Source organism: Ranitomeya variabilis, chromosome 7 (assembly GCF_051348905.1).
Source record: "Ranitomeya variabilis isolate aRanVar5 chromosome 7, aRanVar5.hap1, whole genome shotgun sequence".
Taxonomy (NCBI): domain Eukaryota; kingdom Metazoa; phylum Chordata; class Amphibia; order Anura; family Dendrobatidae; genus Ranitomeya; species Ranitomeya variabilis.
The window spans coordinates 50,877,127-50,895,708 of record NC_135238.1 but is presented as its reverse complement, the minus strand read 5'-3'; the positions used below and the strand labels follow the sequence as shown (position 1 = coordinate 50,895,708).

Sequence of the window (18,582 nt, the reverse complement as noted above, 5' to 3'; positions counted from 1 at the left end):
CCGCATCAAAATCTGCAACCTTTGCTGCTGAAGATTAATCACTCCGGGGGATTCACAGTGGATAGATCCCGCGTGATTGCACTTTTATTCTGTTGGTTATTTGAGGCTCAGACTCCTACGAAGCTGACTTTCTAGAGTAACCATTGTGTTAATTGGTATATCATAAATCAATAGTACTTAGTATAATATATTATTATCAGAGAAATCTACTTCTTTCTCCTCCTGGACTGATTATTCACTCTCAATCTATCTGTAAAATCTGTAGTCGGTGAAGACGAACCTTCACATTACTGAGAAAGGAGATGGCAGTTGGTGCTTGTAACATTCTATGGAGGAAGGAGGAGCTAGAGGCCGACACAGACAACTCCGTAGAACTTTATGAACACTAACTGTCATCTATCTCCGTAATGGAAAAGTCTGTATTCACCGAAGACAGATATTACCTGTGAATTAAGCATTTTGAGAATGAACGATCAATGCAGGAGGAGAACGATGTGGATTTCTCTAGTAAGATATATTACAAAGTTTCTTATTTCCATATGTACTATTAATTTATGGGGAAAAAAAAGATTATTACTCTTTAAATCTGATATACATATATTCGTACCTTATTAAAAGCTATTTAATGTTGTTATAATAGAGCTTATCTGAGCCTGTTATTCTATCCCATCATGGTAACCACCGCATTCACCGACTTATTTTGCACGCGAGCAGTAATCTGTTGTAATTATGATATGTGTTGCCAAAGCAAAGCATTGAATGACTGAAAGGACGCTTAGCTACCATTTATATTGCGCCGGGCACAAATGGATCTCCATTGTTGACCTTGTCTAAAGTATCATGTTTAGAAGGCTCGTGCATTGTCTGCCTCTTCCACATCATTTACCAAACTGTTTAGTTTGTTGTCAATGGATAGAATTCAGCCATGACGTGGCCATTATTTTACTGTGTACACCGACTCAGCAAGATACCGCAGCTTCGTATACCAGGAGGTTTTGTCATTTGTGCCTCCGGTACAGGATGTCCTGTTTATTCTGTTCTCCGAGCTCCGGCTTCAATAAAAACCATTTTAACTTTTTATAATTAGGGAATAATCACAAGTCTAAACACATAAACGTGACCTGATTTGTTCTTTGTGTCTTGTGCAGTGGAAAAAGAACTGGACGATCTGGAGGACCCGGGCTCTACATCAGATGATGCCAAAGTCTCCTTTCACGTGGCGTCGCCAACTCTTCAGAACGCAATGATATAAATACACTGGGCGTAAAAGAGAAATTGTTCACTTCGAATTTATCTGGTATCTAATCATTTGGCATTTTTCAGTGCCCAGGACATAAGGGCATGATAATCTAGAATCGCAAAAAAATCTTGTTTTAATTTACTTTTTACAAATCAATAGTACACAAAAAAATAAGCAACTATGTAATATATCTCATCAGAGAAATCTGCTTCTTTCTCATCCTTCACTCAATTCATGGGTTAAATCTACATAAATCTGTATTCCGTGAAGACATATTTTTCCCATTACCGAGATAGGAGATGGCAGTTGGTGTTTGTAAAATACTACGGAGGAGGGAGGAGCTAGCAGCCGACACATAGTTATTAAGGTTGAAGGAAGACTTGAAGTCCATCTAGTTCAACCCATAGCCTAACATGTCCTAACATGTTGATCCAGATGAAGGCAAAAAAAAACCATGTGGCAAAGAGTAAGCTCCACATTGGGGGAAAAAAATTCCTTCCCGACTCCACATATGGCAATCAGACTAGTTCCCTGGATCAACGCCCTATCAAGGAATCTAGTGTATATACCCTGTAATATTATACTTTTCCAGAAAGGCATCCAGTCCCCTCTTAAATTTAAGTAATGAATCACTCATTACAACATCATATGGCAGAGTTCCATAGTCTCACTGCTCTTACAGTAAAGAACCCGCGTCTGTTATTATGCTTAAACCTTCTATCCTACAGACGTAGAGGATGCCCCCTTGTCCCTGTCTCAGGTCTATGATTAAAAAGATCATCAGAAAGGTCTTTGTACTGTCCCCTCATATATTTATACATTAAAATAAGATCACCCCTTAGCCTTCGTTTTTCCAAACTAAATAGCGCCAAGTGTAATAACCTATCTTGGTATTGCAGACCCCCCAGTCCTCTAATAACCTTGGTCGCTCTTCTCTGCACCCGCTCTAGTTCAGCTATGTCTTTCTTATACACCGGAGACCAGAACTGTGCACAGTATTCTAAGTGTGGTCGCACTAGTGACTTGTATAGAGGTAAAATTATGTTCTCCTCATGAGCATCTATGCCTCTTTTAATGCATCCCATTATTTTATTTGCCTTTGTAGCAGCTGCCTGACACTGGCCACTGAATGTGAGTTTGTCATCCACCCATACACCCAGGTCTTTTTCATTGACGGTTTTGCCCAGAGTTTTAGAATTAAGCACATAGTTATTCATCTTATTACTTCTACCCAAGTGCATGACCTTACATTTATCCCCATTAAAGCTCATTTGCCATTTATCAGCCCAAGCTTCTAGTTTACATAAATCATCCTGTAATATATAATTGTCCTCCTCTGTATTGATTACCCTGCAGAGTTTAGTGTCATCTGCAAATATTGAAATTCTGCTCTGAATGCCCCCTACAAGGTCATTAATATGTTAAAAAGAAGAGGGCCTAATACTGACCCCTGTGGTACCCCACTGCTAACCACGACCCAGTCCAAGTGTGCTCCATTAATAACCACCCTTTGTTTCCTATCCCTGAGCCAGCTGTTAACCCACTTACACATTTTCCCCTATCCCCATTATTCTGATTTTATGTATCAACCTTTTGTGTGGCACCGTATCAAAAGCTTTGGAAAAGTCCATATACACTATGTCCACTGGGTTCCCTTGGTCCAGTCCGGAACTTACCTCTTCATAGAAGCTGATCAGATTAGTCTGACATGAACGGTCCCTAGTAAACCCGTGCTGATACATATCCTGCTGCAAGTTCTCCTGAAATGATGTTATAGAGGGAGGAGCTAGCAGCCGACACATATCCTGCTGCAAGTTCTCCTGAAATGACGTTATAGAGGGAGGAGCTAGAAGCTGACACAGACATTCTGCTGCAAGTTCTCCTGAAATGACGTTATAGAGGGAGGAGCTAGCAGCCGACACATATCCTGCTGCAAGTTCTCCTGAAATGATGTTATAGAGGGAGGAGCTAGAAGCTGACAGACATTCTGCTGCAAGTTCTCCTGAAATGACGTTAGAGGGAGGAGCTAGAGGCAGAGACATATCCTGCTGCAAGTTCTCCTGAAATGACGTTATAGAGGGAGGAGCTAGCAGCTGACACAGACATTCTGCTGCAAGTTCTCCTGAAATGACTTTATAGAGGGAGGAGCTACTGTAGCAGCTGACAGACATTCTGCTGCAAGTTCTTCTGAAACAGTTACAGTTCTCCATAGAACTTTATGAGCACCAACTGCCATCTCCCATCTCAGAAATGGGATAGTTTGTTTTCACTAAAGACAGATTTTAGCTGTGAATTGAGAATGAAAGTCCAGTCCAGGAGGGGAAAGAATACAATATAGTACAAAGTTTCTTATTATCATGTGTAAAATTGATTTATGGTAAAAAGAATTTATAACGACAATTGTTTTAGTTTTTTGGGTTTTTTTTTAAAGTAAAATGTGTAATATTATATTTTAGAACATTCTCAACCCAAAACTTGAGAACTCAGGTTTCCCTAAATCTCACCTTTGTTTTACTGCTTGGTGGCAGTCCCTGGTATTGGTCCCCACTTATCACATAGAGAATAGATCACTATTGTTTTTACTGAAAGCTGAGCATTAAAAGGAATCTGTCAGCAGTTTTTTTTCTATATAATCTGAGGACAGCATGAGGTAGGGATTAAAACACAGAATTCAACAATGTGTCCCTTATCAGGCTGTGTGCTATTGTTTACTTCTAATGAAGGTTTTATCACTATGACATTATCATTGCTGCGACTAGCTGACGCACTCTTGCTAGTCTGACTCCGCCCTCTCCTGTGATAAGCAGCTCACTGTCTATAGACTAGGTACACAGAGCCTGGTGTGAGCAGGGACAGCTTTCTCAGTTCTGCTGAATTGCTAAATCAAAAAACTGTCTGAACCACTGCACCCAGTAAAGTAAGTGATACATCACTGGATTCAGGGTATCTTTCTCTACATCATGTTGCTCTCAGATGAAGTCGCAAAAACTTGCTGACAGATTCTCTTTAACTACATAGCTGTTAATGAACATTTTGCCAGCAGCAGACACAGACAGAAGATGGGCCCCTGTGCAAGTACAGGATATGCTGATATCAGCCAGATCGGCCGACTATCATGTGTCGGTGGACACAATGATCAATCAAGGATCAATTTCCTGATTTATTTATTTTTTCCCACAGGGATATAAGCTGCCACATGATTATGGCAATGCTTGTCTCATAGCGAACACAGGAATGAAAAATCCCTGTGTATTTGTTAGTCGGGAAAGATAGCTGCCAGCTAAACGATGTGGGAGTTACAGAGGTCACAGAGTGTCCTGACATCTATTTTGGTAAATAACAATTTACTAAATTAATTCAAGTGACCATTTTCAAGCATCTTCTTTACATTGTGATGTTCCTTTGTTATTCCTCTGGGAAATGTATGAAGAAACTGACAGATGGGACCATTCCTCCTGATTGGGCCACACAGAGCGTCCAGTCACTATCCATTCCTCCTGATTGGGCCACACAGAGCATCCAGTCACTATCCATTCCTCCTGATTGGGCCACACAGAGCGTCCAGTCACTATCCATTCCTCGTGATTGGTCCACACTGACAGCGTCCAGTCACTATCCATTCCTCCTGCTTGGGCCACACAGAGCGTCCAGTCACTATCCATTCCTCGTGATTGGCCCACACTGACAGCGTCCAGTCACTATCCATTCCTCCTGCTTGGGCCACACTGACAGCGTCCAGTCACTATCCATTCCTCGTGATTGGTCCACACTGAGAGCGTCCAGTCACTATCCATTCCTCATTGGACCACACTGACAGCGTCCAGTCACTATCCATTCCTCCTGCTTGGGCCACACTGACAGCGTCCAGTCACTATCCATTCCTCCTGATTGGGCCACACTGACAGCGTCCAGTCACTATCCATTCCTCCTGCTTGGGCCACACTGACAGCGTCCAGTCACTATCCATTCCTCATTGGTCCACACAGCGTCCAGTCACTATCCATTGCTCATTGGTCCACACTGACACTGTCCAGTCACTATCCATTCCTCCTGATTGGGCCACACTGACAGCGTCCAGTCACTATCCATTCCTCCTGATTGGGCCACACTGACAGCGTCCAGTCACTATCCATTCCTCCTGATTGGGCCACACTGACAGCATCCAGTCACTATCCATTCCTCCTGATTGGGCCACACTGACAGCGTCCAGTCACTATCCATTCCTCCTGATTGGGCCACACTGACAGTGTCCAGTCACTATCCATTCCTCCTGATTGGGCCACACTGACAGCGTCCAGTCACTATCCATTCCTCATTGGACCACACTGACAGCGCCCAGTCACTATCCATTCCTCTTGATTGGAGTGACTGGACGGGGTCAGCGTGGCCCTATAGACGGGACACACACAATTGACAAGGGAAAGAGTAACACCCATTTGTCAATCTATATTTGTGCATTTCCAGTAGGAATAACAGAGGAATACAGAGGTATAAGAAAAGGGGCCACAAAATTGTTAATCCATGAGCAATACATTTAATAATTTACTAAAACAGATATGTCAGGAGAGAGGACAGGCTCTCATCAGCTGAACTTTGAGCCGAGTTATTCTACAATTCTGTTATTTTGGCCTCTGCACTATTTTTGGGTCACATATCTCCACTAAGGATTTGTGCACCGAAAAGAGAATTTCGTTGCCTTTTTCTGTTCTTTTTTTCATGTGCAGCTGTTAATCTCAAATGTCTGATAATCCATTAATCCAATGATGTTAAAATATTATCTGCTGGTTCATTTTAAAGTTGCTTGTTTTTATAAGGTAAAGGAATAGAAGAGTGAGTTAAAGAGCATCTGTCAGTAGGATCAACCCTCCAAAGTCGTCTATATGGGCATGTAGGTCCTAGGAAGCTGAATACAATGACACCTTGATATCTGCGATCTGATATTTTATTCCCGATAAATCCATGTTTTTCTTAATATATAAATGAGCCGTTAAGATCTATGGGCCTGGACATAGATCTCCCTGAGAATCCGCCTCCAAATTGAAGGTGACATTACCAGTGTGAGAGATGTAAATCAGGAGAGCAGACTGTCAGTCATTACATGTCTCACACTGGTAACCCAGTCTTTATTTTCAAATAATCTCTGGAGGCAGATTCTCGGGGAGATCTATGTTCGGCCCATAGATCTTAACAGCTCATTTACATATTAAGAAAACAGTGGATTTCTATGGAATTAGACAGCGGATTGCAGATATCGAGGTATCAATTTTTTCAACTTTCTGTGACCTACAGTTTAGGATGGTTGATCCTACTGACAGATTCTTTTCAAGTTCTCCATACAAATTAGATGAATGTCGACCGCACCCTCCGATATCGATGGGTCCGGCCAACACTCTAATGTCTATGTGCCGGCCAACCGAGATGTTGATCAGTCATGTCTCATTTCGGATTGATGATCACGTTGTTCTCCCGCCAGCAGAGATGTCTGTCGGCAGCTTTCTCAGAGAATACAGTGGCGCTCTGTCAAACGAGCACGCGTGTATGGGAGAGTCGGCCGAGATGGCTGTGGGCTGGACGATTGGCTGCAGCATTGTTCGGCTGACGGCCTTTAGGTTATGTACACACTACATTTGTGGTCATTGGCCAGGAGCTATGCGCCCAACAGTGGCCACAGTCAGGATGGATGACTAGTCGTCTGTCCACCATAGGGACTCATTGTAAAAAAAAATAAAAAAATAATAATAATGTATGCGTGGGGAAACGCTCCCAACATATACCCCAGTCTGAGTGCACGCATGCAGTATAGTTTGCTAAAAATGTATCCTTTTTACACAATGTATCCCAAGAGTTCATGTGTCAATGCATTAATGATGTAACAGGTCCATTCTTCATGTACGTGTGACACAGACATGGCGACGCAATACAGAGAGAACCACAAACAGATTCATGGTAAAATCTTTATTTTTTTTGTTAACAGCATATTAAAAATAAAACATTTCCCATACTATACAACCTTTTCTTGTTTCCTTTGCTAGTTAAAGGCTTATCAGAAAGTATTACAGAAATATCTATGATTGTCTGCAAGTTCAATCAGACTTAAAAGGGCTGTCCACGATTAGAAAACAGTACCTTTTTTTATTTTTTAGAACAGCGCCTCCATTGCCTATAGGTGATCACTGGTATTGCATCTCATCCAGATTTACCGTAAATGGGAATGAGATATCCTACGGACAAGAGTCGCGCCGTTTTCAAAAACAGGATATTTTTTTTTTTTTAATCCTGGACAACCCCTTTGAAGGAATATCAGTAAGTTAACAATCATCAGCAAAAGAAAACAATAGAAAACACCCAATTATGCAGATAATAAATATATCTCTATCATAAATCATTTTTATGGATGCAAAAATAAAGAGATCAATTTGCCTACTTATATAAAACAACGGCATGCCACACATTGGCAACAAACGGGTGCTACACGTTATGGGTGACATCTGCCTACATTGCCATTCATTACATACGACACTGCCATTATTACATATTTAGGAGCATTGGAACATGACTGCTGCACATGGGAATCATCAACCTCTTCAGCATCAACACTTTTTATTGCTAAGACCTTCATTATAAAGGGTATTTAATGCATTTCAGAGATGTGTCACTTACTGGGCTGCTTGCTGTAGTTTTGATAGTCTCCTGCTGATAAAACAGTGATTTTATCAGTAGTTGTCTCATGCCATGTAGTCTCCATATTCATGAGCTGTCTAGCTCCGCCCCCACTACTGATTGGCAGCTTTATGCCTATGCACAGTGTACACAGAAAACTGCCAATCAATGGTAAGGGCGGAGCTAGACAGAGCTCACCATTCAAAGAACTGCTAGATCTGCTCCAGATAAAAACTACAGCAAGCAGCCCAGTAAGTGATACATCGATGCAGTCAGGGTTTCCACCCCGACATCATGCTCCTCTCAGATGGGGGTAGCAAAAACATGGTGACAGATTCTCTTTAAATTATTCAGAACTTTAAAAAAAAATAATTTATATTCACTGGAAAACCTATTAAGGCCTAGAAACTTAAAATATATATATATATATATACACACACACATATATACCGTATATATATATATATATATATATACACTGTATACTTCTTCACATTGAGGTCGTTTGACACATGGTAAAGGTTTTAATACCAGAGACAGGATAGGACCGTCCCGATGGGTACACCTTTTCGCGGTGGGATGGTTTTTATGCCTTTTGATCAAAATAGGGTACTTCGTTACCGCTATGTTATTTAGTGTACACATACTATTACTATTTAGTTGTTTACTTGCTGTAGGGTGTTTCCTTATTTTGTTTGTTTTTTTGCGCATTGTCAGTGTGTTCTTCTCTTGAACATTGGAAGACCGCAGTGGCGCTTAAGCTGGCGATCCGATCATCTTCAGACCAGTGCTTACACGCTCTATAGAAAATGAGCTTGTAAGCACTGCTCTTTTTCGCTAAGAGACCGTCCGCCGCTCACAGACTGCAGCAGTGGCCGACCAACTTAATCAATGACCAGTAAACAATACAATTAAAAACCCCTCCATTCTTGAGAACGGAGGGAGATCTTTAAAAACAAGTAAATGGCAACGTTGATTGATTTTACAAGCACTTTGCAACTTTACAGATTTTATAGAATGAAGAAAAACTTTAAATTCGCATAAGGCAAAACCCAATGAAACAAACCTTACACTTTAATCCAGAGATACAGCCCCCTAAACTGAAGTATAGTGGGCGGGTGTCGGGTGCTGTAAGCGGCTTCCATCATCCAGTTGAGATACTGTAGATACTAAGATTTGCGTAGTAAAAAGAGAACCGTCCATGTCGGGACAAGTACAGCAATACATGTTATAACAACAGTGCTACATGCTAATAATCATACAAAACATTACAAAATAAAAAGTACAAACACATACAGTGCTCACATAAAACAAATATTAAATGAGATATTAACAACCGAAAATCAAAGCGCTTTATGTACAAAATCTGAGTTGCCCTTGTAGCCAGTGTTAATAGTCAGAATTTAGTAGGGACGGGACATGGATAGATTTCTAGCACCGCGATCATGCAACTGGACTCGCAAGCAAGTCGCCATTTTTGGGGGGAGACATGGAGCCACTGTTCCACTGTTCAGCCATAATTACATTCCAGGAAAACATGGTGGATCACACAATGAGGCATCACCAGAGCCACTGAGGCTTACATATCTTTCCATACAAGTACATATGTAAATTATACATAATTATGTACACACAATTTTCATCCTATGTTTACAGCAAGGTATCATTTTTAACAGATCAGAATAATTTAATCCAATTCATTCTTTTTCCAATCCAAGCCAAATTCATTGAAATCTCCCACACCGTACCAAACAGAACTGTCCCTTTTTAATGCAAATAAGCATAATCCCTGACCCTTGAGGTCCTATATATGGGACTACAGTATTTACATCTCACCCTGTACTAAACAGAAATGCTTTTTTAATGCATTTAAGCCTAAATTCTCCCCCTTTAAGGTCCCATCCATGGGACTGATCTATGAAAATTTGTGTGCGTTTCCAATTATGACGTTTTGACTTCTATTTGAAGCGTGTGTGTATTGATGGACTTAATTTGGATAAATAGGCCTCATTTAACGAAACAGGACTTGTTGGCCATAACAACCAATCTGAATTTAGCGATCATCTCTTACATGATTCTGAAAACGTAAAGGCTGCAGGCTGCTTTGTTATTATGGGCAACAAGCCAGATTTCTGTTGGACCTCATTACGAAACTATTATCTATCGTGTATTGATGACCTGTCATCATGAGGTCATAAGTGACCAGGTTTTGCTCCTAGTTTATTCCCATTGCGCCCCTGATTTTTCTACTGTTTATTTTTCTCAAATCCGCCATACGGCTCCAGAGATATAGGCCTTATTATTTAGTGCCAGAGTGTATGGTCTTTACCTAGGGGGTGGTGCTCACAGGGTAATAATGCAGAACAGACACGCCCCAGAGGATCCTGTGAGCACTCCACCCTGATAAAAAAAACATTAAAATAAACCAAATAAAAAGGCAGATATCTTTGGAACCGTATGGTGGATTAAACCCCTCCCAATCACCCTTTAAAAAAAACTCAGAGGAGCGGCGAAAATAAAAAAGGAGCAAAAATTTGACACTATTTACCAAGGGACAGATCTTCTTTAAGCAGCCCTTTTTTGCCATGGTTTATTTATTTTTGTCCACAAAGTCTACACATGACAGATATTCATAATGATGTAACATGCCACCGTTCCGTGCGAATATTATGTCAATTTTATTGTTCAATGTTGTTTAGGGCCAGTGACGTTTTATCCAGCATGTAGTAAAATTCTTTCAGAGCTATTACATCTATACGTGACATTTCATTACTTTGGCCTAGTCAATACAGTAGAAAAATAAGTGTATGGGTGCCCTGAAACCATCTGGCACATACACTAAAAGAGGCCACTATCTGCCTGAAAAAGGCTTAAAGGGGTTGTCCGATCTCAAGCTACAAGTCTGCAGTCACTCTGTGACTCCTCACATCGAGCATTTTGATCACTGTCAGGATTCCCTGATACCCGAAGCGGGCAGTCATGTGACTGCAAGTATGCAAAATGCATTGTACCAGCCACATTCCGACTAGTCTGTTTCCGTCCACATTCCATGCACGTCTAGTCTGAATATGACTGGGTGCATGCATATCACATAGCTGTGGCCACATGACCGCCTGCTCCCGATACCTGAGAATCTTTACAGCGTGCTGTGTCCACGATGTAACTAAAGATCCAAGATCTAGTAGTATACGTCAGGGTAACCTTATTTCTAATGTTTGCAGCCTTTATTTGCATCAGTTCCATTTGTTGTAATAATACTATTTGATGTGACATAAGGGTCCCTCCAGTTCAAATTCTTTGAAAAAAATGGAATCTCAGAGTTTTGGTGGCATCACAAACTACATTATTGCTAGATGACCTCCAAATCTGGGTTGTTCCTGTTGACAATTATAGAGTGTAACCGTGCAATATGGAAATATAGGTACCAGGCACTAAGTAGCGGGAAATTTATAGTGCAAGCAATATCGTCATCTTTGGATAGGTTTCAGTGCTACTTAATAGTTGGCCATTATTCTATGTGTTATCAATCCATTCTAAGGCGCCACATCAGTGCGGTCAGTATGTGTACAGCTATATAATAGCCAAGTTATGTTCTTAGGTCTAAGAAATATTTTTGGGGGGCACAGCAGATATGCAGATTGCTATATAAAGAAGGGTAACGGAAAACTGGATGGCTACTTGTGTGACCGGTGGCCTGTGTGTCCTAGTCACTTATGGGTCTCAAATTGGGTTAGGTTCTAAACAACGTCTTCCCTTATCTGTTTGCACGTTAACCCACTATAGCCTCTTTGTTACACTTTTTTCTCCTTGGTACAGAAATGAGTTAACTGAGAATCGATCAGTGAGCTTCACAATGACAGGAGAATTTAGAACTTATCTGCATTGATTTTTAACTCCTTTCAGATGATTTATGACCAAATTAAGTATTAAGATGACCTTTTGTGATCACAGATCAGCTGAGAAGAAGGAAGATAACCCTTAGAAACTCTCCTGCCAGAAGGTCCTCACTGACGGAATCTCAATTAACTCATTCTGCAGCCAACAATAGAATGTACAACAAATACACTATAGAAGGCAAACAGTCGCAAATTCGCAATGAGTCCCTATAGCAAAAATAGTTTTTAGACAAAAATACAAGCAGTTAAATCATAAAAAAAAATATATATATATGTACGTGCAACTATAGAAAGTGGACTTGTGCCAGATTTCTCCAAATATGGATCTGCAAACTTATTTCTAATATTTATGGCCAACTTCAGTATTGACATACCGCTTTGACTAGAGGAATTTTAACGTTTTGTGTATTAAACTGATATCTTATTTGCATACATTGTAGTTAGTACTCCATTCTTTTGTGGTTTATGTAGGTTATTCATTCATTGGGAGTTACTTCTTGTTAGTTCCTTAATTATTTCTGTCTGGGGGATCATGCTGTTATCATGACAATATACTTCCAGCCAGATTACGCTACATGTGTCCTGTGAATTTTTTAATAATGGGTATGGGGGCTCTGGACAATTGATAGTCAATGAAGTTAAAGTGTCATCCACCACTTGGACAACCCCTTCTCAATTCCTATGTTCCCCCCAGTAAAATAAATTACACCTATACTCGCCTCCGGTGCCGGTGCTGTTCCAGCGCTGCTGTTCCAGCGGTTAGCTTTCCCAGGGCTCATGTGACACTTATGTCACGTTATCCCTGTGGGAAAAGGTGGCTTCACTGTCCTACATATGTAATTAACATTCGGAGTAGGTGAGAGAACAGATGCAGTGCCATCTTCCTCTAAATATCTTAATTTGTCTAATGAAAAGAGAGAGTGAACCCACTGCTGATTGCCCTCTGTGATAGCGTGACATTAAAATATGTCACACAGTCCCCGGGAAGGCCAGTGCCGACACCGGAGGTGAATATAAGGGTTGTTATTTTATAAGTGGGAAACATAAGGATTGAGAACGGGTTTGTCAAAGGGGTGGACAACAACTTTAAGAAGAGGGAATGTCTGATTTCGGACAGATTCAGATCCTGCAATCAAAAAGTGAAAGATCCAATTTTTTAAATTTTGCAAATCTATTTTAATAATATAGGATCAATCGAAAGTGACTCCATATTTGGACCATATCCTCGTCCATTGCTTTCTTTCCACGTAATGTACCAGGCAGAGAATGATCTATTTAACCCTCCCTTCCTCCAACATTTTTTTTCACATTATCACATGATACGGTTTACTTCAGCCTCTCGACCGCAAATTTTTTTTTTTCCGTGCCCCTTGGCAAACTAATTTCTTGCCATAAACAAAATATTCCGCAACGTAAGATAAGAAAACTGCCATACAATCCACTACTATATTCTTCATAGGAACGTGGACAAAATGAGTGACCACGTGTGACTCGAATGATCACAAAGTAATGAGTGACTTTAATGTGATGAAACCATGGCAAAAAAAACTAAAAATAATGGGCTGCGGGAAGATTATGAAAGCGTAAATGATGATGAGATGTAAAATAAGAAAAATATCCCCTTGGCCCCCAATATGCTCCTCCAGGGAATTCCTTGGTCTCATTTTTATTTTTGCTATGAGTTTTTGCCCCATCTCTTGCATACATTCCCCACTCTCTAAACATCTTTAGTTGTTTTTTTTTTCTTTAATTTCCATATCATTCTTACATTTTCCACTAAAAATAATTTATTGACAAGGCTCCTACTTCTCCGATCAGCTCGTAACAATGGATTATATTATTTACAGTGGTTATAACATTCTAAAACTCTTATCAATGTGTTATTCTCCAACTACAAAAATCTTAAGGAGCGTTTCCACTTAAAATGATAAAATTAGATTTTTAATTGTTCCATCAAAATCCTAAAAATTCTATTCAGTCGTTAGTTATGTCAGCATCTGGAACAGCGGGGTGATAATCCAACCAGTATAGGCGCCATTCCGAGTCCTACGGGGGTTGTCACAATTTCCTCCAGAATTCTGGACGGAAAAATCTGCCTACAGCCTCACTCAGACATCAGTTTGTCACATACACGAAAAACAGATCCATCATTTTGATCAGTTTTTCTTGTACGTGGATGAAAAATAAAAAGTTTCTCCACCTTCATCTAAGTGACCGGCCATGAAAATCAGTCTGTACTCAAGATGTCATGTTAGCGCAGTCCGATTTTTTTCACAGACTCATATACTGGCAGTCATTCAATCCCCCCCTAAGAAAAAAAAAAAACCCAGATACAACTGAGAAACAGCTGAAGAGAATTTTCGGCTACTTGATGGAAGATGGCTACTCAACAATCTCTTTTGACTGGTGATTTGTTTAATTATGGAATAGGGTCTGTAGAGCTGAATATTTTTTGTATTTTTTAATTTCTCATCTCCATTGCAGAGATAATAGTTTGTAGAGTTTAGATTATAATTTCTGATATATCCAAAGGGGCGTTACCAGAGACTCTTCTCTAGGGGGCATGTACTTTTTTCTCATACATAACATTGACCAATCATTTATTTATTATACATTTCTTATATAGCACCATCATATTCCACAGCGCTTTACAGACATCATCATCGCTGTCCCCATTGGGGCTCACAATCTAAAATTCCCTATCAGTATGCTTTTGGTGTGTGGGAGGAAACCGGAGAACCCGGAGGAAACCCACGGGAAGAACATACAAAATCCTTGCAGTTGTTGTCCTTGGTAGGATTTGAACCCAAGAATCGTAAGCAGGAGCAAAATGTAATACTCCCTAGAAGGGTAGAAGAACATTCTCCTGTTGTGTGATGTAATGACAAACAGCTGCTGTGTAGTATAGAGCAGAGCTGAGTGTGATTCCAAACACATCTCACAGCTGTCAGTGTGTGTGTGGTGGGATGGGGGAATAGAACTGAGCTGAGTGTGATTCCAAACACATCTCACAGCAGTCAGTGTGGGTGTGTCGGGGGAGGGGGGAATAGAGCAGAGCTGAGTGTGATTCCAAACACATCTCACAGCAGTCAGTGTTTGTGGTGGGATGGGGGAATAGAACTGAGCTGAGTGTGATTCCAAACACATCTCACAGCAGTCAGTGTGAGTGTGGGATAGAACTGAGCTGAGTGTGATTACAAACACATCTCACAGCAGTCAGTGTGTGGGATAGAACTGAGCTGAGTGTGATTCCAAACACATCTCACAGCAATCAGTGTGAGTGTGGGATAGAACTGAGCTGAGTGTGATTACAAACACATCTCACAGCAGTCAGTGTGAGTGTGGGATAGAACTGAGCTGATTGTGATTCCAAACACATCTTACAGCAGTCAGTGTGAGTGTGGGATAGAACTGAGCTGAGTATGATTACAAACACATCTCACAGCAGTCAGTGTGAGTGTGGGATGGGGGACTAGAACGGAGCTGAGTGTGATTCCAAACACATCTCACAGCAGTCAGTGTGAGTGTGGGATAGAACTGAGCTGAGTGTGATTCCAAACACATCTTACAGCAGTCAGTGTGAGTGTGGGATAGAACTGAGCTGAGTATGATTACAAACACATCTCACAGCAGTCAGTGTGAGTGTGGGATAGAACTGAGCGGAGTATGATTACAAACACCTCTACAGCTGCAGCTCTCCTCTCACAGTGCTATCAGCTGTCCCCCCACACTGACTGCCCTGAGGTGAAAGCAACAAGAGCTCTGCTGTATCCCTTTCCCCTCCACACTGACTGTAGTGATAAAAGTTACAATAGGTGTTTGTAATCACATTCAGCAATGCTGTACAATACACAGTAACTGCAGAGAGCAGGGCTATCATTACATCTCACAGAAGAAAGCATGTTCTTCTGACCTCCTGTGGGCACGTTCTTTTTTTTTTACCCTGCATGGTGCTTACTTACTGCTTATTGGTCAATATCAAGTAGGAGAGAAATTACATACCAGACGAATCTCTGGTTACACCCGCTTGTACTTATAAATTATATTCTAAACTTTACATGCTAATAACTCCGCAAAGGAGAGTACAAAATTAGGTTTTTTTTCAGCTTTACAGCCACTATTCCATAAAGTGGCCAGTTTAACATGCGCAACCATTGCTTCTCTTATACTAATTATGTATTAAAGCCCAGAGCTGCATTCAAAATTCTGCTGGTTGGTATAAAAAGCATTACATTTCTTAACTCCCCCTCACAATACTCTATACTGAGCTTCCATAATGCATGGGGACAGATACATTTTTTTTTACCATCAGCTCCCAAAATGCAACTTAAGAGAACAAAGTCTGAGCAGGCATTCAGCCAGCAAGGAATGCTGGGAGAATTGAGCTAGCAGAATTATGAATAGAGCTCTGGAGTATAATAAAAAATAGTGTTCAGCAGTGGACATATACTTTAAAATGCTAAATGTGTTAATATAGTTGTAAAGGGGTTATCTGGGACCAGTTTGTGGTGGTCCATCTGATCAGCTGATTGAAGGGCCTGTGATGCCTGTACGTTCCCTAGTGGTCTAAAGTGGTACTGCAAGCTACCTCCTATACAAGTGAATGGAAGGTACCGTAAGTCACGTAAATCTAATTATGAAAACTATTCTTCGTATGTGGTAAACAGACACTGCAATGTGATCATTTTAAGACAAGACCCTATAAGACAGTCCTGTACACATATATCTTCTATACAGAAATAAAGCCTTTCTTTATACATCACTTGTGGTTCAAAATAACGTCCTAAACCTATAAGCGTTGGAAATCCAATTGTTATCACCGAAGAGCCGTGGTGATGGCTGGGATTTAGAATTTAGATTTACAGGGTGAGTAGAGTTCCTTGACTTATAAGTGGTATTGCCCATCTTAAAGCGGTTGTTGTTGTTCTGTAAAAGTGAATCTTGTAGGGTGTGTGGAGCAACTTCACGTTAACGGTGATAATATCCTCCTTTAGTGGTTATTTCAAGAGTTCACAGCTGTTCACGTACAGATAAACCCTATTAGATAGGATTACCAGAGCTCTTGGGTATGTTGTGGCTGTGTCCTGCTACTGATTCCTCCCTCACAAAGACAGGGCCAAGAGGGTGAAAACCTGTCACTCTGGAACCTATAGGCATTTCACCAAAGATGTCTTCCAGTGTAACTTGGAGGAGCAGTTGGGATCTAGAAATAAGGACAACAAATGGATAGCTGAGAATCCTGACCTCTATGTCAAGCTATGCAGATACAAGAATTAGCAATGAGATGACGAGAAACCCTTCATACACATTTTATGGTGTCCACAGAGAGGAGATATTCCTGCGGGATACATTTACGAGGAGTGTCGTTCCAAAAATTATCCGGAATAATTATAGACATTGCTCATTATGGCAACATTATCATAAATTTAGGCATATGTGACTACGGAATCTAAATTCTAGAATTTAGAGACTGGCCAATCTTATAAAGATGTTGGAACGATACCTCCAGCCAGGCTCGGACTGGCCCACGGGAGAACAGGAGAATCCTCCGGTAGGCCGCCCCTGTGAAGGTGTACTAATGAGCAGTGCTATTACACTTCATTGACAATTTGCAGAAAAAGGTATAATCTAATCATTCATTACACAAGCTAGCCAAGTTAATATTACATAGAAGCAAAAGTAAGTTTGTGTACTAGGGTCAGATTATTTTTGTATATAGCTGAGCAGTGGGCCCCAAGAATCAATGTTTCTGGTGGGCCTTTGCCAACCCAGTCCAACACTGCCTCCAGCTCATCGGGTATCTTTTTTTTTGTTTGTATCGTGCTATACCGTTATCAACTATCAGATACAGTGGCATGTAAAAGTTTGGGCACCCGCTGGTCAAAATTACTGTTATTGTGAACAGTTAAGCAAGTTGAAGATTAAATGATCCCTAAAAGGGTTAACGTTAAAGATGACACATTTCCTTTGTATTTTAGGCAAGAAAATACAAAATAAAAAACTAAAATAAAAGTAAAAAATATATATATATATATATATATAGATATATATATATATATATCTATATCTATATAAGTCGTGTTTGACATTTTAAAAATTACAAAAAGGAAAATGGGCCAATGCACAGTCTGGTCACCCTTGGAGACTTGTGTGTTCAGAAAACTTTAACCAAGGTTTCAGACCTTAATTAGCTTGTTAAAGTTATGGCTTGTTCACTATCATCGATATGAAAAGCCAGGTGATGCAAATCTCCCAGCTTTATAAAAACCAAGCCTCCTCTAACAGCAGCCATGGGTTCTTCTAAGCAGGAGAAGGCTATAAGAAGATAGCAAAGCGTTTTCAAGTTGCCCCTTACGCAGTTTGAAATGTAATTAAGAAATGGCAGTTACCAGGAACAGTGGAGGTCAAGATAAGGTCTGGAAAACCAAGCAAAATTTCAGTGAGAGCTGGTCGTATGATTTCTAGGGAGGCAAATCAGAACCTCGACTTGACTACAAAAGACCTTCAGAAAGATTTAAAAAAAAACGATGGAATTGGAGTGATGACTTCAGATGTACGTAATTAACAATTTTTATTGATCACAAAATTAAATTCATACAAAAAAAAATCAAACATAAAAAAAGAAGTGAACATGAAAAGGATATAATATCAACCTTGGAAAAGGAACAGATGGGCAAGAATTCAATGGTATTAGAGTTGTGGGAGGGGAAAAAAGGTATGCAATATACTAATTCTATATGACTAATGGTCTACGTCACCACTCATTTAGGTCCCATATATTAATGA

At 40.4% G+C, this 18,582-nt stretch overlaps 2 protein-coding genes across 7 annotated transcripts in view; one reads left to right on the top strand and one right to left on the bottom strand.

Moving 5' to 3' along the window:
* Positions 1 to 1,391, top strand: part of IQCK (IQ motif containing K) — a 58,864-nt gene extending 57,473 nt beyond the window's left edge. For 2 of the 3 annotated variants that reach the window (XM_077275061.1, XM_077275062.1), the window contains exon 9: positions 1,149 to 1,391. In XM_077275061.1, coding sequence (XP_077131176.1) covers positions 1,149 to 1,252 — 104 coding nt within the window. In that variant the 3' untranslated portion in view covers positions 1,253 to 1,391. The remainder of the gene's footprint in view (positions 1 to 1,148) is intronic. The other variant, XR_013218155.1, reaches the window with a different exon arrangement.
* Positions 1 to 18,582, bottom strand: part of GPRC5B (G protein-coupled receptor class C group 5 member B) — a 67,393-nt gene that overhangs the window by 7,876 nt on the left and 40,935 nt on the right. The window contains exons 4-5 of one of the 4 annotated variants that reach the window (XR_013218154.1): positions 15,300 to 16,999; positions 13,459 to 15,234 (exon numbers count right to left, since the gene is read on the bottom strand). The exons of 2 other annotated variants lie outside the window; for them this stretch is intronic. Coding sequence is in view for 1 of the 2 variants with exons in the window: in XM_077275060.1 (XP_077131175.1) it covers positions 16,955 to 16,999 (45 nt within the window). In the remaining variant the exon portion in view is untranslated. Of the gene's footprint in view, positions 1 to 13,458; positions 17,000 to 18,582 lie in introns of those variants that run through there. One more of the 4 variants, XM_077275060.1, reaches the window with a different exon arrangement.